This window comes from Lissotriton helveticus, chromosome 3_1 (genome assembly GCF_964261635.1).
Source record: "Lissotriton helveticus chromosome 3_1, aLisHel1.1, whole genome shotgun sequence".
In the NCBI taxonomy this organism is placed as follows: Eukaryota; Metazoa; Chordata; class Amphibia; order Caudata; family Salamandridae; genus Lissotriton; species Lissotriton helveticus.
Window position 1 is genome coordinate 1,791,535,735 of NC_136061.1, and position 24,005 is coordinate 1,791,559,739.

General features: G+C 44.2%; 1 protein-coding gene across 1 annotated transcript in view; it reads right to left on the reverse strand.

Annotated features, from left to right (window-relative positions):
- Window positions 1–24,005, reverse strand: part of LOC144823815 (uncharacterized) — a 57,161-nt gene that overhangs the window by 22,500 nt on the left and 10,656 nt on the right. The window contains exon 2 of the mRNA XM_078682670.1: window positions 15,337–16,092. Within this exon, the coding sequence (XP_078538796.1) occupies window positions 15,337–16,092 (756 nt within the window). The remainder of the gene's footprint in view (window positions 1–15,336; window positions 16,093–24,005) is intronic.

Consider the following 24,005-nt stretch of genomic DNA (forward strand, 5'->3'; position numbering starts at 1 on the left):
AGGTGCACAAATTGCTGCCTAGCGCCAACATAGGCAGGATTGCTTTTGTGCAGGAAGGGGTACCTTCCTGCACAAAAACAATCCAGAGAGGGGGCTTCCTCTTTCTATGTGTGCCGCTGCAGCACACTAGGAAAGAGTAAAAAAACAAGGAGCAATGAAAACATTGCTCCTCGTTTCGCCTGCTATGGGGAGGAGTAAGGTTTTGGTGCTGTCCCAGGTTGATATGGTTTTCAAATCTTAGTCATCGTCAAAATCCATGGGTGTTGCATGGGAACACCCACTGCAATGCCCATGGAACGCCTACTTGGCATAGAGTAAGGCAACGCAGTGACTCCATATCCATGCCATGCAAAGCTACGCAGGGTGGCTTTGCCTCGCCTCATAGATATGACTGAGAATCTTGTGCCGCCTAAGCTTAAAAAAATGTTACGCTCCGGCGGCTCAAGCCTCTCATAAATCAGCCCCAAAATATTTGGTTCGTTTTTAGGTCTTTCACCATCAGGTAGCTACATATAAAATAATAGGTTGCTTAAATGAAAAATAGATTTAAAAGTTGTTACTCAGTGGGAAATGCACTATATAGTACATTATGAAACTTCTTTTATTTATTGCACTGCAGAGGTCTGTGTGTAACCAGACAGCCACAAAATCAAATTTGGTCATTGCAGTGGAGAATAGTGTATTTTTAGTGCTATGAGGTCACAACCTGTGACAGAAAGCACTGTGAATGTGTAAGTATATTTTATAATTGCATTACACATGTTATAAGATAGACTGCTACAAACTGCATATAGTATTAGGATAAAATGGAGCTTCCAAAATGTAGATTCGAGTAATATCAGATCATAAGTAATGCATTTTTTTTTGCATAACTGTCCCTCAACTCCTCCTCAGGGGTACTAAGCCCTGTGTAAATACAGTTATGATTAAAAGCATGCCCTTCACAGCCCAGTTGTTAACTTCCAGGCAAAAAAAAAAACACAAAAAAAAACACATCTTTGCCATCACAATGCTTGGAGTGATTGGAGCAACTAAAGCCAGAACCCCTCCCAAGCATCCTTTACATTTGCAGATTCACTTCTAGCACACATTTATATTTCATTCAAGCAAGCAGGCGCCATGGCATGAAGGCTTGTTAGAAGGATTGCTTTACCTGTCTACTGGGCCTCTTCGTTTTACAGCACGAGACTCAATTTACTTCAGCTGAAGTATTTTAATGATCACGGTGTCTTTGTCCAAAGGATTAGCACATGTTTTGTATACCAAGCAGAAGTTAGGCCTGGAAATGCGCGACCCCCTTCCCAGGACTCCGTGGCGACCCTGGGGGTCGAGCCCCATAGATTGAAGACCTCTGGCCTAGAGCCTCTAGAATTGCTGGGACCACAACGAACCACCCATGGTAGTGACACAGGGGACCCACGGGGGACGTGCGCATTGTGAGAACACAGCCGTGAGACGCGGTTAGCTTCTATGGGAAATGTCGCGGCTGGAAATTTAAAGATTAAGGACACTTAGGAGAGGACTTTGAGCAAACCCCTTAGCCCCTTCTAGAGCCAACACCCACGGGAGCACCAGAGTTCTTGAGTTACCTCACCCAGGGAAGCGGGGTGCATAGGTATCTTTTGGTGTCGGGAATCAACGTTGATTTCAATGGTGATCTGCTGCAAAGTGCTGCTGACATCAAGAAAGAAAGTGTCCGGGGTGATCCAAGCCTGGATTGAAAATGTGAGGAACCTGAAAGCAGAGGGGACAGAGTCTGGGTCACTAGCCAGTAACCAGTGGCACGATAGACGAATGCCCACCGATGTTGGGTGTTTCAGGTGTGAAGAGGTAAAGCTTGACTCTGCAGCCACGAGGACCTGGAGGCATTGACGATGACCAGGAGCTGGATTCTAGCTGTCCCACAAAGGCTTGCTGGTGTGTCGGTGCCCAGATTGGACCCAGCAAGCCTTGGCAACAGCAACCCATGCAGGGAAAGAAAAGATGCTATGGTTCGGACCAGCAAGGTCCGGGGAAATCACCAAGTGGTGGAGAGTCAGGGCACCCATTTCCTTTGTACAGTTTCATGCCAGAGCAGGGGCTGGTAGCCACTGCAACCGGTTTGAATTGGGCTATGCACAGAGACACCAAATGTGCCCCCAGTGCTGACTTCAAAGCACTCTCAGAGTGCACCCACCCAACCCCAATACACTAAAGCCTGTCTTGGAGGTGGTTACACCTCCCTGAGACAGGAAACCTATTGTCCAAGCCTCCTCTGCCGGAGTTTCGTCGTCCAGCAGCAGGAGGCCAGACTCGTGTCTGTGGCTGTGGCATCCATTTTGTGATGCCAGGGTTCTTTAAAACTGGTACCTGGTGTTTCGGTGTGTACATGTCTCTCCCTCTAGAAGGGTGGGATCATAGCCCCGCCACCAGGACTGGTGGGGGGGGGGGTATGATTCCAAAGTATTTGACACCTAACACAACATGTTTCCTGGCAGCCATTCCAAAGTTAGCATTTACCGCAAGGTTATAATGCACTTAAGAGTATATGCTTTGGCTGCATCGCAGAACAACCCCGTAGAATAGATTCCAAAGGCTGCAGAGGGGCCCTGCTCATGCTAGGGCACCCTCTCTCACAAAACACAGCACCCTGCCTTCAGGATTGATTGGGCCTGCCATAGGGGTGACTGATAGGTTTAGATGTGTCGCGATTTAAGGTAGATATAGGTAGCCTATATATAAGTAAGGGGTGCATGCACCACCTTACCCAGGCTGCAGTAGCAGTCCTGTGGTGTAACTTTGGAAGGCTTCCCAGGGGTGGCATAATACATGCTGCAGCCCCTGGTAGACCTCTGGGGTACCTGTGCCCTTGGAACCTAAGGTGTCATATACTAGGGACTCATAAGGGTACCCCAGTAACCACACTGGAGTGTACCTAAAGTACTTGGAATCATTTTAGAGAGGAAAGCAGATATGCTGGGACTCTGAATAGAAGGCTTCCAGCCAAACTAAGTAAAAAAAAAATCAAAACACCATGAAAAATGTGGGGGCAACCATGTAGTCAGAGTCCACCTTCCTACAGGTAAGAACCCTGCTTTGGGATGGGAAGCCACCATGAATCACTTTGCCGAAGCTGGTATGAGAGTAGTATGTTGGCGGAATCACATTGCCAGATACCCAGACATATTGCTGGGCAGCCCAACTAGCAGTTGTCAAACAATGGGTACACCAGGCACATAATGAACTGGCCTTCTGAATGGATAGACTCCTTCTGGCTCCCGGGGATATACACATGCACTATATACTAACCCTAAGCACTGCCATCTCACAGGTCCAACTGAACACACCCTCAAACTCTGGCATTTAGTACACAAGTAGTTGGGGAGGCAAAAAAACATGACCCAGGCTGCACCACTTTGGGATGCAGAATGGCTGGGTATGTTACGTGGGTGCCCAGGCTTTGAAAAATGGGACCTCATGAATCTCAAAAGTGGGGGATCTATGGTCTAGGGGAAAGTTTATCCCATTTGCAGACCTGCAGTGAGAATACAATCTGGCCACTAGCGAAACATTTAGGTATCTACAAATAAGACATGCCTTAATGATGCCTATTCCACAGGGGATCAGCCTCCCGGAAGCATCCCCATTAGAGGACAGACTACTAACTGTCCTTATGGATCACCAAGCAATCTCCCTGACCTATCAAAAATCAGTCAAAAAGTCCTCTGACCTCCTCTTGCATCTCCGAGAACCTTGGCAAATTAACCTCAGGAACTAGAGGACGAAGAATGGCAGAAGGCCCTAGCTTCCACTAAAGAAGTGGCTATATCATCAAAAATCAGTTTAATCCAGCTCAGAGTACTTCCTAGATCCTACCTCTTCAGTAGTATGTTAGCCAAATTCGGGAGAGGGCTGGACTCTAGGTGTCAAGGATTACGTGGGGAGGAGGGTACTTTTTACCACACACTATGGGAAGAGATTAGAACAGCAAGCAGTACATCCCTATCCTCTCTTGAGAGTGTATCCTCTAATATTGCCTCTGGTGAACACCCTTTGGGGGAGAGTTCCACCACTTCCCAGAAAGAAATGGCCCAACTCAGAATAAGTGGGAATCAAGCAAAAAAGGGACAACAGCTAAAAAGACAAGGAGAGGTGGTCGCAGGAAATGAAGGGGCAATAGAGGATGCAGTTGAGGATCCAGTAAGGAGGTCAGAAAGGGCAAAGAACATAGCGAAAGATCAGGGGAAGTAGAAGGGGCTGAAGGTCTTGAAGATGATATAGAGGTTACCCAACGCATGGAATTGAGTGTTGTGAATTTATCAGACAGAGCACCTGATTCAGAATAAACCAGCTTACTCTCTAAGGGTTTGGGCTTTTGCCCTACCCAGGAAGGTGATTTTTCTAATGTCCATATGGACCTCTACAAATTCTCTAGACTATTGAAATTAAAAGATTTTTTCCCCGACAAAGTGCAAAATAATGTGGTTACTGGGGGGAATTTGGCTTTTGCTAATATGACATAGCAGAAGTGAAGAATTTGCAATGTTTGGCATCTTTGAATGATGAATCCGAGGTGGGGATCGACATAATTCAGGAGGAACTAAACATAAGTGAGAATGCCAGGATTGGCAATGGATTACGTCCAAAATCAAGATTCACACTGGCCTCATACCATCGTAACATCGACCTTTTCACTACACGTGTGAGCGACGGTCTCTATAAACTAGAAACACAGAGTAGGGACCAGCAAAATTTGAAACATAATCTCTCTGTAGGAGAAATGGGGGCCCTCAAGTGACTAAAAAATGACCAAAATATTGTCATTAGGGAGGCCGACAAGTGCAGAAACGTCGTTGTGATGAACATTAAAGATTATAATAGGGAAATCAAAAGACAGCTGGGCAATCATGAATGTTATGAGAGAGTTGGTCACAGCCCAACCAAAGAATTGATAGTTGAGATCAATTCTAAGCTCATTGAGTGGAGAGATATGGGTCTTCTAAGTGATTTAGAATTCCGATACCTTAAGATCGAAAACCCGAGGTTTCCCTGCATATACATACTTCCAAAAATTCACAAGCCGGGGGATTTCCCCCCGGGGAGACCTATAATGTCAGGGGTGGGCTCAGATACAGAAGGCCTATCTGAATTCATTGACTTGAAAATGAATAGACATGTCTTGGACCTTTCTACATATATCCAAGACAGCAAAGATATCCTGTCAAAATTTAAGGAATTCTAATGGTCCGATGATTTGTTCTTTGTCACTCTTGACGTAACTAGCCTATACACATGCATCCTACATGAATTTGGACTTAAAGCCACTGAATTCTATTTAGACAGGGATGCAGCAGATCTTATAGACCAAAATCGTATGGTTCTGGAAATGATGCAATTGGTCCTTACAAAAAACTATTTTCTATATGATGGCACGTGGTACCATCAGAAGAGGGGCACGGCCCTGGGAACCAAATTTGCCCCCTCGTACGCCTGCCTCTTTATGGGGTGGTACAAGCGGGGCCATGCCTGGAACAGATGTGCCTCCCTCTGGACTGATCCTATCGTGTTCTGGGGGAGGTATATTGATGATATTATCTGCTTATGGTCTGGATCCGAGGCACAACTACTTGAATACTTTGACTATTTGAACAACACACTTAATGTCAAACTTACATTCGAATACAGTAAGGAATGTATCAACTTCCTCAACCTCCATTTCTATGTGAAAGATGGTCATATTCACAGCACCCTATACCGCAAAGAGACTGAATTAATGCCGTCTTACATGCAACTAGCGCACATGCCAGTTCAACCATAAAAAATATCCCCTATGGGGAAATGGTCCACGTGAGATGCAATTGCAGCAAGGAGGACACGCTTAGTGCTAATATTGAACAGGTCAAGAACAGATTTGTGGCAAGGGGGTATGACAGTAAGGTACTCAGTGCAGCAGAGACTAGGGCCTGATCGATTACAAGACAGTCTACACTGGTAAAAAGAGTCAGGCACAGGTCTCAAAGCAACCCCTCAGTCGCGTGTAGGAGAGGGAGAACATTGAGAAATTATCTATGTCCAAGTTACGTGGTGACGAACACAGAGAAGGAGACCACTTGGTTGCTGGCGAAACCAAGCGTTTTCTATAGATGCAATTCCTGTAACATTTGTGATCTTGGCATAGACAAAATCAAGACCTTCTTCTACAACGGATCGATGAACTTCACTATTTGGAGGTTTATCAACTGCAACACCACCTTTGTGGTCTATGTGATTGGCTGCCAGTGTGGACTAATCTACGTTGGCAGTACCAAACACAGTTTAAAAATACGAATACAGGAACACAGAAGAGCAGTGATTAACAATGACCTCAGGTATCCCCTCACTGATCACTTCATTAAAAATCATGGGGGCAAACCTGATTTCTGGTTTCATGCCCTGGAACATGTGGAAGCGGCAGTAAGAGACGGAGATCATGAACTCCATCTCAGACAAAGCAAATCCAAATGGATTTGCAAACTCAGAAGCATCAAAAACAGTTTTAACACCGATCATGAAATGCATTATATCTTAATGAATACTTGAAATCGACATTGACTTCATATTGGCTGGGCATGGGCTCAAAACCTGCCCATTGTCAGTTAGGTACATTTTAATGTTATCCCTGTATAAATGGAACTATACAATATGAGGTCAACGGTTAAATTGCAAAATACAGCGGTGAACTGATAATGAGCATGAACCTGTTTTTCCATGTTCTACAATGCCACTAATCTTTGTATATCTTTATATATGCAAGGGTTCTGTTGTGATTTGTTTGTGCCCTTACCCACTTTGTACTTTAGTAACTGATATTGACTGTACCCTTCCTTTTTCTTTACATATTTCTTCCCTCCTCTTAACTTCTTTTATTGGTATTTTGACCCTTTTCTTCATTTTCACTTTTATTCTTATTTTGATTTTTTTTGAGGCATACACTCCGGTGTAACTTAACGTCACGGATCTCCTAGCTGAGATGTCCAACACTCGTGCCGCGGAAACTTTCTGTGTTGAATGCTTCCAAAGGTCACCCGTTTTAATTTTTGGTTGTTGGAGCACCTTTCTGTCAGTGATATTTGAGATTTGAAATTAGGTACCCTTAGCGTACTGGTCAAGGTCCAGGAACACTGCGCGTGGGCGCGTCTTGAGAATATCTCCATGGTTACGATTACGACGCCCGATCCACTTGCATGTTCGAACATGAACCTTTCCCAGAGTACAATGAACAAGGATACATTTTTCCCTAATGACAGTGGTTCGAGTGACACACTCGTAGCTACTTGAACCTAATTCTGACGAACTTATGCATCAGATGCAGTGTTTAGACCAAAACTAATATATATTCATGACACGTTCGATTGCCGTTCCGCCAATAAGGTACAACGTGATTTATATGTTTTTGTGCTATAGGAGTATTGAGTGCTTATCACAACATTATGTTCTGCAACACGCCTATTGGCATCCTGCCAGTCTTTAATCGATGGGTCCCCCGTATTGATGTTTACAAACATGACCACTTAAAGATGGCAGCCGTGTATGGAATTGGCGTTCAGAAGGGCTTCAGGTGTGTGCGATGCACACGTGTGGAGATCGGCCAGTTACTGGTGACTATGGTCAGAGCTCGGTGCTATTTAAACTCGGCGTTGTCTAAAGCCGGGTTCCATTGGAATTCGGCGTATTCCAACCTCACGGACTCTAAGGTAATTGGGGGATTGACACGATTGGCGGAGCTTTGCTTACTTCTCTAGTGACTTGGGTAGCGGTGGGCTGCTATGGATGGCTATTTGGATGTCAGTCGCGGTTATCACTTTGGTCTCTTTTTAAAATTTGGGGAACTTAATAACAAAAGGTAAAAACTGTCACAGCCCAATGTTTCCTAAATACAGGCCAACTACATTCTTGATAGAATTGTAGCAATATAAATTGAGTAGCACATTGACTAAACTCCTTGATGACCGGCCGTACGGCAGGTTCTTCGTGTTAAATGTGTGGTTTTGGGAAAGCGGGACTAATGTTACATACAGTTGGATCTAGGGTTCTACCAGGTTTCCCTATGGGGGAATTATGGGACATGTAGTCTTGGGGAATTATGGTGAATATCTCGACATGCTGTCTAAAATTAACTAGTCTCTATTCCAACATGAGATGCTTATTGTGCTTGAGAGAACAGTCCTTTTTATACATCAGAAAGTATGTCTGTTTCGAGTGTGTGACAAGATATTTGTATCCACAGATTACAGAATCTACTGGCCGCGATGCAATACACGTGGCTTATTTAATTGGCAATTGCCGTCGGGATTAGCCTGATTAACCTGTTATAGGTGTGTGATGTGATAGCATGATTCCTTCTAGTATAAGTCTCCCTGGATTGCGATCCTGGACTAATCAATTTATGTGCATTAATTTGGGGTCTCACTGTCTAAAGAAAATACTCTCATTCATTTTCAGGACTGTCCCCCCCACCCCAGTTATTCCGTGTTAATGAATTTGCTTTTTGTCTAACACTAACTCGATGTCTTCCAATTTAACCCCACTCTTTTCGCTTATTTTTGCCACCATAGATACTGGTTCTCTTTGCTTTCCCCGCGTCTTAATAACCGTACTACTTCGGAATGATAGAGTGACAACTACAGGTGCATTCCCTGGGAGTAAACACCCTTATGATTCCCCATTAGGGAGAATCCGAGCAATTGTTAACTGCTTTGTCGATTTGTGCACATCTAATTCTCTTGCGGAGTATTTTGTGTTTAACTTTTGAACCATACTCACATCAGATATGGACTATTTTTCAGTTGTAGCCACAGATGCCGAATTTATAGAACGCACTTCCCATTCTTCAACCTAAATTGGTGCATTCATCCTTGTGGCGGCTACACCCTGAAACCAGGTGTGTTATTGAATGGAATTTTATAATGACCTCGATCGGTGCAGACCACACATGTGTTTAATCTGAATCAAGTTTGAGTGTATTCTTTGAATATCCACACTCACTTTTCCTAATGATCTTTTAAGGCAACTTCAGAACTACTGATCCGAACACCATCGGACTGTTGACTTCGATTTGATTGTGGATTGAAGTGGATGTTCTATATGACATAACAGGTGTGTCCTGAATGCCCTGGCTTCTGATACATGCATTATGCTGTAAGAATTGTCTTGTTGTCTCTCTCTCCTTATGAGGTCACCCCAGTGCTCTATTACACCACTTTGGGTTGCCTAACAATTTTTGGGGACACAATAGTAAATGACTTTGTGATCAGCGTGGCCCATCGAATAACTGGGGCACACATGCTTTTGTTTTATATGAACAACTAGGAGACTACAGAAACTTACGAGCAGTCCTGAAACGGCGTCTGGTACATTGTGGCACAACGAGTGCTGGCAATACGCTGTGACTAGGGATTGGCTAATTTATATCACTTTTGGTAAGCAACTGTGTGAAGACAATTTCAGTTAGAGAACGGGTTGCCCCCACCTGCTCTCTTTGACCACTAATGTTCCCTTCCTCTCCTGTTTCTTCTTCTTCTCTTTTCAAATCTCTTTTCTTTTACATTGTTTTTCCTACAGTACTGTTTTGAAAATCCTATTCAAAGTTCGAACCGAATTCGATTATGATTTGTGTTGAACTACAAAACCAAACAAACACGCTATTGATAGGGTTATTCAGCTATGGTGAAATTGCTTGTAAATAAATTCAGATAAATGGGATTGTTTTAATCGATGGCCAGGTCAGCTGTTAATGATAGGACCAATTTGATTTTAATCTGTTCTATGTGTATGTTCTGTGGTTTAGGTTTCATTAATATTTATGTGGTGTTTATTGTCTACAGTGTATGTAGCACTATTAATTTACATATTTGTGGCAATAATTGGTGTTTGTTAAGATTTGCATAGTTTGTGTGGCATGTTCTTGTGCTGTCTCTTTTTTGTTTTCTTGTTTTATATGTGTCATTTCTGTATTTGAAAATTATATATTTTTAATTTTTTTCAGCCCTGAGGAAGCTCTCCGTATGGGAGTGAAATGCGTTGGCTGATGAATGAAATGGAATATTTATCTTATTTATCTGTCCCGAATATAAAGTTCCAAGGCAAACATGGTTAAAACCTATCTGCTTGGAGTTAGGTCTTAAAACAGGCTGCGAGTCTCTAAGGATTCTTAAAACAAATAGCTCCCAGCCTGTGGTTATAGCTGTTGCGAAGTTCCTGCACTGGATGTGGACAATCCGAGCTCGTAAATCATGGTTACATTGATTATTTGTGTATTGTTAAAAAAAAATGCTACCAAATATTATATATTGACATATGCTGTTTATGGTACCTTCTGATTTCCTTTTATGTTTTAAACTTCTTATAATGAAATTAAACGTGTACTAAATAGATGTTAAAATGTATGTTACACGCTAACTAATGTACTTAATTTTTTTTTTTTAATTTGTAGTTGGATGGATGCCAATTTGATACAGCGCCCTGATCTTACTCCGTACTATGAAATCTGCTATAGGACATGTTAACTCACTGGTTTTAAAGTTGTTATCTCTTTATAATGTTGTCTTTTATGATTTCTAAATCGAAATAAAGACTCTTTGAATTGAAAATCGATTGAATTGAATGTTCTTAAAGTGAATTGATTTCTAATAAAGAAGTTACTTTTTTCATCTACTCTGGCTTACTGGACTTTGTGAGCTGCGCACCCCCATTTGTTTTAAGTTTATCAAGGTATACTCTTACCCTCAAATGCCCCCACCCACCAGCCAAAAAGGTGACGCAACTGCAACTTTAACTCTAAACATAATTGCACTGTACCAGTTATGGTTCAAACAAGACTCAGTGCTAGCTTGGCCCCCACTGCAGCGACATGAAGGCAGAGATAATATTACAAACTACATCACTGGTGATATTACATGTCACATCGCCATTGAAACCGAATATGTTCCTACGGATGGCCATGGCAGTGTAGCTCTAATTCAACAAAATAAACTTTTCCATACAACACAGCATCACTAATCAGTGCAATTTTAATCTAGGTAGGCCCTACACTATATGTGAAACAGGGGTACAGCTAAAGTACCAAATGGAATAAGAATACAAAGTTTGCCTTTCAACCTATAGCTCAGCTACAGGAAAAGTAATGCAGATATAGAAGTCAATTTTAGTCACTGTGGATAGGGCCTGGGTCCAAATTGGAGGGCTACACTGATCCCAAGGATATAAAGGCCCGACCCTGTATGGAACCTTTTGGTGTGCAATGTCAAAGACTTCTAACCATACAGGGACATGGTTCAGGACCTGTACCGTGGGCTCTCCTCTCCCGTATAGTTCCATACAGTCCCCAATATATGGGATCCTTGCATTTTTCCATGTGTAGGATATGCATGGGGTGTATATCACATCTCTGGGACACTTTAAGGAGAGTCTAAAAACCTGGTTGTTCTAGGGGCCCAGGCTGGGCGAGAGTTCTGCTTTGTCTTTGCTGCTGTGCGCCGAGAGATCCCCCTGGGGATGATTCGCTGCACCATATAAATTACAAATAAATAAATAAACATCAGTGTATGTGCCTCCATGCATACCTGTGTGTTTGTGTGTGTGTGTGTGTGTGTGTGTGCATGTATGTGTTGTGTGTGTGTGTCGGTATTTGTTTGTTTCATTTGAGTTCAACCTGAATAGATGGAGTCCGAGAACATGGCTGCACAAGATGGGCCATCTCCCTGAATGATGGAACCTTTGTCCACTCTAGCATGACACTCTCCCAAACCCATAGTTCCCTAGTTCCAGGCTACCACCCCTCCCTCCCTCATCTAGTGGCGGAAGGAGAAATAACCATCCATTGTGCTGTTTTTCCATTGGTTTAGAGAAACCCACAAGGCCAGGTTTTCCTGTGTTGATGGCTGTTATCTACCCAATCTTCGGCAACACCAGTCTGAACACCAATATTAAAAGAGATGTTTGCTGAGGACGTGACCTTCTCTTGCTTTTATTCTTCTTGCAGGGGATAAGCCTTTGACCCCGGAGAGTCGTTTCTGTTCTCAGTGACCAGGGAAAAGGGAGCTGAACAATCCAGCATAGAGGGGAACTGACTTCCAGTAATGCCTGCACAAGACCAAGTCAACCGAAGTTTTACCTGGAGGCCACCTTGGTGGCCAAGCAACTCAGAAGCCACAAGATCATTGCAGTCCACCAGGCTAGAGTCACAAAGGCAACTCAAGATCACCACCTGGGTAAATGTGCCATAGAAATGGACACCCTGGGGACGCCTCCAGCAGCCCCAGAGGTGTGTAGTGGTCTTTTCTTGTATACCCACCTATTGCAGATCTGTTCCTTTGACTGTGTACACTGGTCCTGACTTACTAACCATTTATACCACCCCTCTAGTGCTTGCAGGCTTAAGTCTTACAGTGATCTAGAAGTTGCTAGCCCTTTCTGGTTTCCACTGTTTACCTTCAATTGGAATGGCCTTTTTAACCTTACCTGTCAATAGAAGTACTGTTCTTCTATGAGGTCAGAGTGCTGACTAAATATTGAGTGGCTTATTTATGAGAGCCCTGCATCACTTTTGATCCATGTAAAGAGGTACATGAGTGACACAGGGGTCTGCACCAGATTTACTGCGCCATGAAATGTCACCCTGTGTGGCTTTGAGAGGCCTACTAAATCTTGAGTAAGGCAACGAAGCAGTTTTCACTGCATCTCCTTACTCAGCACCCGGGAAGCATCCCATGGATGATGCAGTGGGTTTTCCCGCAAAACACCCATGGATTTGATGCAGCCCCTGATTTATGAAATCATGTAAACGTGGTGAAGTGCCAAATAATTAATCCTCCTAAGGTGAGATGTAACAAGTGGAAAAATCGTTATTTCTCCTCATTTTGTTCCTCTTTCTGTGTGTGCTGCATTCTGCAGCACACATAGAAACAGAAAAATACCTCTTGGAATTTATTTTGTGCAGGAAGGTGTCTTTCCTGCACAAAAACAATCCTGCATGCAACTGAGGCACCTTTGCACCATGGTGCAAGGGTGCCTACGGTGGCTCTAGGCTGCCGAAATAGAGCCAGTGAAGGGAGAAAGAACAGGAATGAAGTGTATTGCATAAATACAGTGCATTCCTGCTTTTTCACTTTGGTGTAGGGCAGCGCATCAAGGTGCCTTGCTGCGCTGCCCTAAGCTAAATTCCCATAAATGAGAGCCTAAGTTTACATGGTGTTAATTCGGCGTGAGAAGTTGTGAAGTTTACCTCTTAGAAATGTCCCCTAATTCTCAAAATAACTGTTTGACGAGTTTGAGTATTATTAGTGATCTAGAAGATGCTAGCCACTTCTGGTTTTCTGTGTATAACTTAATTTTGATGGCCCATTTTTTTCATCACATCTGTTAATAAAAACACAAATCTTCGAAGTCATATTGCTGACTAAATACTGAGTATCCAGGTTTTGCGTATTCTACGGCCAAGCAAGGTGGCTCAATGGCAAACCAAAACCTAAGTGCGATATATCAAGCCACGCAAGGCCACCTTGTATGACCCTGCACAGCTTGATCAATCTAGAGTAACCCAAGGCAGCGCAAATTTGTGCTTGCGTTATTCTGCGACAGGAAGGCATTCCATGGGTGGAGCGTCGATGTTCCCACGAATCCAAACATGGATTTTGGTGCATTTCCTGGCGGGAAGACGGGAGACCACACCAGGTTTTTAGGCGGGTTACGCTCTGATACCAAAGTCTGACAGAGGAGCGAACTCCTCCAGAGCCCCGATCAGCTGTTAAAATCTCAACCATAGTGTCCTTTTTCCATAGTGTCCGTAAGTACATAGACACACAGTCCACACACCTTAGCGCGTTTGTAGGTACTAGTTTTTCACTTTTTTCACACTTCATGTGGCACTACACACTTTGCCACTCACTACTTTTCATGGTCCTGAAGAAAGCCCCTCATACATTTCCATGCGGGCTGAAACATGTAGACCTATCACAAAGACAACTATTAGATAATTAATTCTTGGTTGGTTGCATCACACATATTTTTTAATTATACCCTGAGCCGCCGCTATTTAAAATTCACAGGCAAGGATTCTCAGAGGTATTTTTAATTCACATCATATCACACACTTGCACCACACCAGCTCCGCTGTAATCAGGCGTCGTAGCACAACCGGGGGGCATTCGGCCACCGAGGTTGGGACCCCAATGATGAAGCATGACACCAACCAGGTTGGTGTGTGAGGGGTCTTTTAACAAACCCAGTGGGTTCCAAACACTGCCAACTAGTCATTGTACCAAGCACATATTGGGTTCGTCCATCATTGTTGAGCATTTTCAGACTTACGTGGGAATGCGTCAAAATGCTACTCCTCCCCAGACATGAGAAAAAATATATTTATTTCTCCTCGGTTTTTCCTCTTTCTATGCGTGCTGCCTTCTGCTGCACTTATAGAAAAAGGAAAATGCCTCTCAGGATTGTTTTTGTGCAGGAAGGTGTCCCTTCCTCTACAAAAACTATCCAGTTGACAATGCAGGCACCCTGGCAACATGACGCAAGGTTGCTTATGTTGGCGCTAAGCAGCCAAAAGTCCGCCAGTGCTAGGAAATGACAGGAATACGATGTATAATGATAAATATGGTGCATTCCTGGCCTTTCCCTTTCATGCAGCGCAGCAAGGTGGCTTGCAGAGTGAAAGCGTGATAGATCTAGCCCTGCGTTTACTGGGTGTTAGTTTCTGAAGCGTTGTGAAATTTTTCTCTCTCAGAAACTTCCCGCAATACCCAGGAGTACCATGGCTAAAGCTCATAGGGGCATATTATCAAGGACGAGTGATACATTATCGCCGCTTTTATCGGCAGGAAACTGCCGATAAAACGGCGATAATGGGCTTGATAATATGCTCAATAGAATTCCTATCGAAGCCCATGTTAGATGTGAAGACATCTAACATGGGCTTCGATAGGTATTCTATAGAGCATATTATCAAGCCCATTATTGCCGTTTTAGCGGCAGTTTCCTGCCGATAAAATCGGCGATAATGTATCGCCCGTCCTTGATAATATGCCCCATAGTTTTCAAAGTTTTTTACATGTTGATTTCCACACTAATATCAGGCTTTTCGCATTCTTTGACTAAATACCACAAATTCGTTGAAACTTTATGGCATGATTGACAGCCTCATTCATCATTCAAGTGGGTGGTTTGCCAAGTGCCAGAAGCAGGCACGCTCTTTTCTCTTTCATACCTCCTTCGGAGCGTCCAGACGTCACTCACTTGTGCTACTAGTCACTAGGAGAAAACATTCATTTGTAGGTTCATTCACTGATTCATTCATCTACTCTGTGCTCCTCTAACCTGTGCAGTAAACGTCGAAGGAAAATAGCCCCAAGAACTTGTAGACGTAGAACCCGTTGTTCGTGTTCCCGCTTGCATCCGGGCAGGCCTTGATCAGGATGGAGCTGCTCTCACTGCAGGATGACAAAAAGTTTGTAAGCAGCTTCACGGTTTGGATCCCAGATCCCAAGAGTGGGTGGCTTCCATTTTGGAGGGTGTAGGGCTGCCCTGAGCCACACCTCACTGGTCCAGTGCAGCCTTCTTGCATCCTCACTCCCGAAGCTCCCGTGAACCGGTACCAGCCGAATAAATACCGATCCGTTTGGAATACACCAGTGGAGGTGGTACTGGAGAGACGAGTGGGTCCATCTATCTCCTGGTGGTTGCCGCTCAGACAGGGGTCGACACATGTGTTAATTCCTTCCTTCTGAACACAGTCGGTGTTGTCCTCACAGATTCCTGGATCGCACGCGAGCGTGCGGCTCGATGAACACACGTAATTAGTTTGGACATTAGTGCAGGACGTCATAGGGGCGCACTTGTTCAGGGTGGGGTTGTTGCATTCATTGACGTCGAGGCACTTCTTGGTCGCAACATTCCACGTGGTGCTTCCGGGGACGCAGCACTTGGCCGTGCTGCCGGTAACTATAGGGTAGCAGCTGGTGCCGTTTCCGCAGTACCCTGCTTTACAGACACAGGACACGTACGTAGGGCCAGACACTGTGCCAACTTGTTGTGAGATGGCGTTCAGGGAGCAGAAGGATGATGTTGCTGCATCTGGGGAGGAAAGAAAGGCCGGTAATATTAACACCTGGACACGCAAATATCACATTTTCAATACAACAGACAGGAATCAAATTGTAACCACCTTAAATATTATTCTGAAGTGCTACATGCAGGAGGTTATGCGAGTCAAGATACAGGGCTATAAATACATATTTATCACACCAGTTCCCTTACAAATATAGTTGATTTTAGAGTAAAGAAAACGGCGTAACAGTTGTATTCTTTATGTAAATGGATATTCCATGTATGCACTCATACAATGCACCAAATGATATCCTAAAGTTACACATCAGTAAAAAGATGTATAGTTTAAAAATGAATTTACTAAAATAGCACACTTCTACATTTGTAAAATACATCTAAACATCTGTGTCCATATCATCTCAATTTACTGCAAAACTGAGAAACGGTTTCATCCCCAATCTGAATTTAATACATCTTTACCAAAGGTCGTATCCATGCCACATTTTCAGTATAACCACTCAGTAAATGAACTCTTTAGAGTGTCTTTAAATGCATATCTTGAGGGTAATACTAGAAATGAGGGCGCGGATCCAGATCCTAGAGCCGTCAGCTATTATTCAGCTGGATCCGGGATCCTCGCAAACCTCAGTGAAATGTGCTGGCTTCCTCCCAGTGCAGGTTACCACCGCAGCACATATTCAGTGCCACCGGCATTTTGCATTCTTTATGTACAGATCAGCAGCCTGCAGGGGTGAGGGAGGCCCATGCTCTCAGTTCCACCTGGGCTTCACACAAATGCCTCATTATGGGGCCATCAGCACTCCTTTTGTTTCAGTCTCATCCAGTGTGTGGGCTGGCTAGAACATTAACGCCTTAATGTCAATGTCCTCAAGGAAACAATGTTATTTAGTTTGTAACTTCACAAACATTTGAGGTGACTTCCAGACAGGTATTACGCTTCCAAGCCCCGTACATATGAGGTAGGCATACATTGTAAAAAGGTTAGTTACATCTGGCTATGGGAGTAGACTAATCACCCTGCTTAAAATATTAATAATAAATTTTTAGTACTATCCAGCAGAACTATATAGTAATGAAACATTGAGAAAAAACATCAAGATTCTACACTTATACACTGCAGCTGGCATGTAGCACCTTGATGCAGGTTTATAACCCACTGAGCTCTATCATGGGTACACGTAAACATTTTCCCTGGGGCCATAAAATATGGTATGTTGTGTTTCAATTCTAGATACCCGTACATAGGTTTCCTAAATCATGTCCTTATATAGGCACAACTCACATTCCCCTTATTTAGGCATAGGATCCCAATCCTTATTTAGGCATCAGCCATGCTATCCAAATGCAGGCATGGTCCCCTACATCCGTCAATCCCACACCACAACGAGTTCTTAGAAACCAGACCCTTAAGCCATTGGAACTTTCCCTGCTTGGATTATTGATTTCTCCAAGAACTCATTTATTATGCATGAACAACTATTCCTTAGGGGTTCATTCATGACATCTTCCTCTGCCCAACTTTACACCAGTGCTAGCATTCCTAAGCACCTTCCAGGTATAAATATGCCTCCAATTACCATGGCAAACCACGGCTCGGCTACACAGCTCGACGCGGCTTGCCATCGCAAGTCCGGGAGGAATTTGAATCCCCGCCTGACGCACTGACCAGATGCTGTCATCCTGCTTTCGGAGAATCCAGCTTCCAGTGTCCTGACTCCCTTCGCAGGGTGTTAGGGATTGAGATCCGGCAAGAGATTCCCACTACTCTCATTCTAAGGTAAGGAGCAGGCTAGAACCTAGAGGGACTCTTGGCATACAAGCTTAGTATATACCTTACTATGGAAAATACCACCTGCTTCTTACCTCGTACTACACTTAGGTTAGGTACACTGGGGTAGAACTATTTGGAAGCACCAGACGAGTATTCACATTTTAGCCTGTGTTATGTATGTATGTTTATATGAATATATGTCATAGCTAACAGACCATGCTATTGCAGTATTATTTCTTCTTATTGCTCATGCTGTACATTATATACATTATATATCTTGCATTCTGTCTTACGATTATAATAGCTCATATCTCTTGCACGAGAATTAAGACAGTTCAACAAATCCTTTTATTGAAACGCCCGTGTATCCATGTATGTGTAACTCTGAAGAAACTAAGCATGCACGATTGACTGAGTGAAACTGTTATCTATTGTTTCCACAATTCCGAGAACAGCTCCAATTCTAAGGTAAACAAAGTTGTCATGTTTATGTGGTTGCCAGAAACTACTCCCTTCTTGTTTATTCAAGAAGTGACCTCTGAGTTAGCAGGCACACAAAGTAATTAAGTTTAATATACTCGATAGACGCATACGGACCTAAGCCCTATGCAAAAATTATAGTGTATATTATTCCAATGCGCAGAGCCTATAAGGGGAATAGGGACTACACTACATGGCGCCCAACTGTTTGGTAAGTCACTAATTTAATGCTAGATACTGAAGTAACTCAGTCGTGCTTTTCTCAGAGACCCCTACTCCTAATACTCCATAAGACTTCTGGAGTGGGTAGGGATAATATCCGCCATAGCTGAGTAGGACGAAAATCCTATGTATTAGCTGTTTGGTTTGTTCAACGTTGAAGGATACAGTGTTCCAAAATATCGTGCACCTTATCTTTGTTCCCTTGAAACGTGTTCTACATTTTTCATTAAACAATGTCCAATAGCAACAATAACACCGGGACCGGTGGAGCTGCGGATCACCCAGTCGTAGTAGCTTTTATTCCTACAAGTTTTAATGAAACCGATGCGGATGTTATAAATATCCCTCCAAATTTAAGGAAAGGCATCACTCTATAACTTATAAAACACGGACTAACACCAAGAGGTGGTAGAGCAGTTTTCGGGATAGAGGCACATGAATCTTTTCAGACAGAGGTTTTCTATATATGGATAGTATTCCTAGAATCAAATCCAGTAACAAAAATGTTTCACTTCTACAAAGAAGATGAACCACCTCAGGAATACATTCCTTTCAAAGATGTTGAAATTCCATCACATACCAGGCGCATCAGCTCTGGTTTAAAGGCACCCTAAAACATTACAGTCACATTATCAGGCTCGGTCAACTAGGTAGACCAGGAGCAACATGGCCAATTTTAGCCAGCTAAACACCTCATGCTGACATCGAAGAGATGCCAGACGATGAATTACTTACTCAACTAAAGGAGTTCATAAAAATTTACAGACACTTATTCCAATATGTAATGCAGACTCTCACAGTCCAACCACCATTAACCATTCCAAATCAAACCCCTCAACAGGGGAATACACAAACAATTACTCCACAGACTTTACACGCAGTTATGGGTAAAATGCCCACAAAACGTGAACAAATTCCATTCTGGATAGCTCAAAAAATTACTCAAATTGAAGCAGTATTTACTAATACTAGCCCTTATGAGAAATACAGAATCCTAACAATCTGTTTACCGATGGGGATCACACCACATCTGGAAGTCTGCACCACTTGGGTCTCAGTCTTTGATGCCATCTATACTAAAACACATGGTGTTCCATCTATTGCGGTAATACCTGATGTCCTGAAACAGATTCAAAACGAATATGGGGCAGAGCCTGCTCTAAATTTAGGTATGAAATTACTGAAAAACTTCAACCATGTCTCAACAATAATATTATCTAATATTCAAAGGGAGGCAGCATCAGTGGCGATCCGCCAACCCTTAAGGGAATTCGATATAACAGAACATCAACATGAACTACCCAGAATAATTGAAAAATCCTATGAAGAATTAGGCAGAGACAGTTTGGGTGGAAAACCAGTTGAACCACAACTGTCTGAAGGCCCTGAGAAGGACTCTATTAAACAAAATCCTACATCTTCTAAAAAGAAGTGGGAAAACAACAAACACAATTCAAAAGAGAAACGCTCTCAATCCCGAGGTAGGTCTCCTCAAAAGGAGCCCTCTGAATAATGAAGTTATACCCTCAGAAATAGAGATAATATGAAAAAACCTGACAGGTATCAAGATAGTGATACACGTTCCTCTCGTACCTTTCAGATATCGTCACAAACATCCAAAAGAGGAGGGCGGTCAGATCAAAGAGAAGAACGCGTGAAGTCCAAAGACGATCAACGCGTTCAGAAAAACAAACTACATTTTCCAAGAAGAAGGTAGCAGGTCTGAAGATTAGACATGCAGAGAATTCTGAGAACACAACTCAAGAATGGAGAATGGGCTCAGACAATGCTGGACTGTGCAGCAGACGTAACAATAAACTCGCCGCATGTTCCATTATTCCCATGGATGCCATTACAGGATCTGAATCCTTTCTATAGCATTGGCGCCTCATCAATCTCTCAAAGGGCTTTTAGTTTACAGGCCCCCTGGACCGGCCGGATCCTGCTTTGACGAGCTCCAGTCGGCTATCTCGGCTCTGGTTCTGAGAGCTGAGCACTGTGTATTGGCCGGGGATTTTAATTTCCATATGGATGAGGGATTGGACCCCGACACGATCAAACTGATCAATATCACGGCCCCCCTAGGCCTTGCCCCCTACCTCTCGGGACCAACGCATGAAAAAGGTCATACCTTGGATCAGGTCTTTTCGACATCCCCCATAGAGGTGATGGCACTTTTGCCGGTGCTCTGGTCAGATCACAGGCTGGCCAAATTTTATGTGTCGGGCACAAAGAAACCATCGAGTACTGCTCTTAGGCAGCAGGGACTAGCACCCAGGGCGTATCACCGGGTGACTCCAGAAATGCTGGCACAGGCATCTCTCGACCATCCGTGCCCTCTTACGGGAGACCTGGATAGGGACCTGGAGTCTCTGCAGGGATGGCTGACGGACAGGCTGAATGATCTAGCCCCTGTGATAGCCTCCCGATTAACATCTAAACGGGTTTCTGCCCCCTGGTTTACTGCAGCACTGTCGGACTCTCAACGGCAGTGCAAGGTGGCTGAAAGGGCTTGGCAGTCACAGTATGATTCGGCGGCCAGGCTTGTCTACAGGACAGCAGTTAAAGCCTACCATCGGGATATCCTCCTTGAAAAAAAAGGTTACTTCGCTAGGAGGATAGAGGCTGCCTCTAATTCATGTAAGGAGATTTTTACGATCGTTAGGGAATTTACGGCCCCACGATCCAACTCGGCCCAGGCCGTTCCTTCCGAGCCGTGGGTTTCTGCTCTTGCCAACTTCTTCACTACCAAGATAAGACTGATCCAGGACTCTTCTCCCTTGAAGGTGGTTGAAGGTCCTCCCAGCCTCGAGGATGGTTTAGCTCCATCAGCCGATGGTTTAGCTCCATCGGCCCCTTCTGGTTCAGCTCTGGCAGATTTTCCGCCAATTTCAGTTTCTTCGTCATTGGCATTTATGGCCAACCTTAAATCTGGGTCGCCTCTTGACCCATGCCCGGCCAAATTTTTGGCGAAAATGGCGGAAGTGGTAAATCCGTTGGCCAACCCACTTCCTAATCTCTCCTTGAGTCGGGGAGTGGTCCCGCAGGCCTGGAAACAGGCGATGGTTATCCCCCTCCTCAAGAAGCCTGGCCTCGACCCTGAGGCTTTGGCCAACTACAGGCCCATCTCTCTCCTCCCGGAGTTGGTTAAGATCTTGGAGAAGCATGTGCATATTGTGCTCTCCAATTTTTGGGAATCTCACAACTTGTTGCACCCCACTCAATCTGGCTTCCGCCCCAATCTAAGCACCGAGACAGCGCTTTTGGAGGTGTCTGAAGCCATTAAAGGCACTGGATTCGGGAGGCAAAGCTATGCTTGTAATGCTTGATCTGTCGGCGGCCTTTGACACCGTCCCCCATGAGGGTCTCCTCGCCAGACTTCATGAGATCGGTGGGAGAGGAACGGTGCTTAGCTGGTTTAGATCATTCTTGGCTGGCCGCCGACAAACGGTCTGGGCCTCACCTAGCTCTGCCGTGATGCCGCCTTTGGGAGTCGGAGTCCCGCAAGGCTCTGTGTTGAGCCCGACTCTTTTTAACATCTTTATGACCCCTTTGGCGGCATTGGCGGAGTCGTTTGGGGCCCAGATCGTATCCTATGCCGACGATACCCAGCTCCTCTTTACGTGTGGGAAAGGAGAGGAGTTTGATGTAGAGAGTATCCGTGAGTGCCTTGGGGCTGTTTTTAAATGGTTGCAGCTTAACAGCCTCAAGTGCAACTCAGATAAATCTGAGGTACTCTTCTTCGGATGCCTATCTGACCCAGACTGGCAGGAATGGTAGCCTGCTAATATGTTTCCTCCAGCGCGTTCATCCCAGCTAGCAAAGAATCTGGGGATCAAGATTGATAATGGTCTGACGCTACGATCTCAGATCCTTGGTCTAACGGGAACATGCTTTGGCCTTCTCAGGATGCTCCGTAAGTTCCTTCCCTTGCTCTCAGAAGATCATAGGAAGACTACGGTGCAGCCCTTAATTGGTTCAAGATTGGACTACTCCAACATCCTATATCTGGGCCTGCCGGAGTATCTCCTGCAACGGTTGCAGGTGGTCCAGAACTCGGCCGCGCGGGCCTTTTTTGGCCTTTACAGGTGCGCCAGAGTTTCCGGCCTTTTGCAGTCGCTCCACTGGCTGCCTATCCGGAAGCAGATAGTTTTTAAGGCCATGACCTTGGCCCACAAGGCTCTTCATGCCTCGGGAGCAAAGTATCTCCAAAGGAGGCTTGCCTTCTACCATCCGGCCCGGTCTCTGAGATCTGAATCAATGTCCCTAGCAGTGGTCCCTCGAGTAAAAAGGGCCAGCATTGGAGGTCGTTCTTTTAGGCTGCTGGCGCCACAGCTTTGGAACACTCTGCCTTTGGCATTACGCAGCACCTCCAATTTGTTGTCTTTTAGGAAGGGCCTTAAGACTTGGCTCTTTGCCCTCTAGTATGCTTTTATTTCTTTTGCTTGGTCTGTTTTATTTTACTGTGCTGTGTGTTTCTGCTACAGGTTTTCAATAAAAGCGCCGGGACACTCTATGGAGTAGCCACGCGCTATACAAGACCAAATTAACATAACATAACATAACAATAGCTCGCCAGAACCTGCAGGAACTTCTGGAGACAGTGGACTTGAATGAGTACATACAAGTAGAGACTGTAGACACCAGGGTTAGTTCTCCACAAAAGTTATATGAAATACCACTCCGGATGGAGGGAGACATACCAAGAAAAGTGAAGCACTCTTTTTGGAGAGACTTTCAAACAGTTATTATATAATTCTAGCAGAACAGGACTGGTCACCAGAATTTGTCGGGGAGTACCCACATGGCGAAGACATCATTATAACGACAAAACAAGTTGAGACACGCACTACCTAATTGTTCAAAAGAGTTTTTACCAGTGTAGCATGCTACCGGAGATTCACTATTGATGCACTGCACCTTGCACATTCACAATCCTGCCCCTGATGTAGAGGATCGGCTTGACATCGCTTTAACCCGCACACTTCTAACCACTGTAAGTATGCTTTAGCGAGCATTCTCGCTTATTTTTGTAACTTGGCTGTTCCGGCAGTTAGACTGATTACCCGCCGGTTGATGCTCTCGTAGGTGAATTTCGGGTACCCACGAGTCTTCAGCAACTTATTCGTAAGACTCTGGCATTTCTTAACATGTTGCACGCTTTGACTTGTACGTGATACACTTTACTAATCAAGCAATCCTTTTCAATAAATTTCCAGCACTCGCCATTATTGTAACTGAGACATTTAATGTTTTTGACGGTAACCACTCACTAGCACACAGAGATACTCTCTACTTCATCTAGTTTGAATTTTTTTCACTGGGTTACACTTTTGTCCACTTTTTGGAATCGGGCCCATTGTTTGCATGCAGGTACATAAGGTTGTTTATCACCAGATGGAGACTTCTTAACACCCTGACTGGGTATGTTCTTCCTGTAAACTCT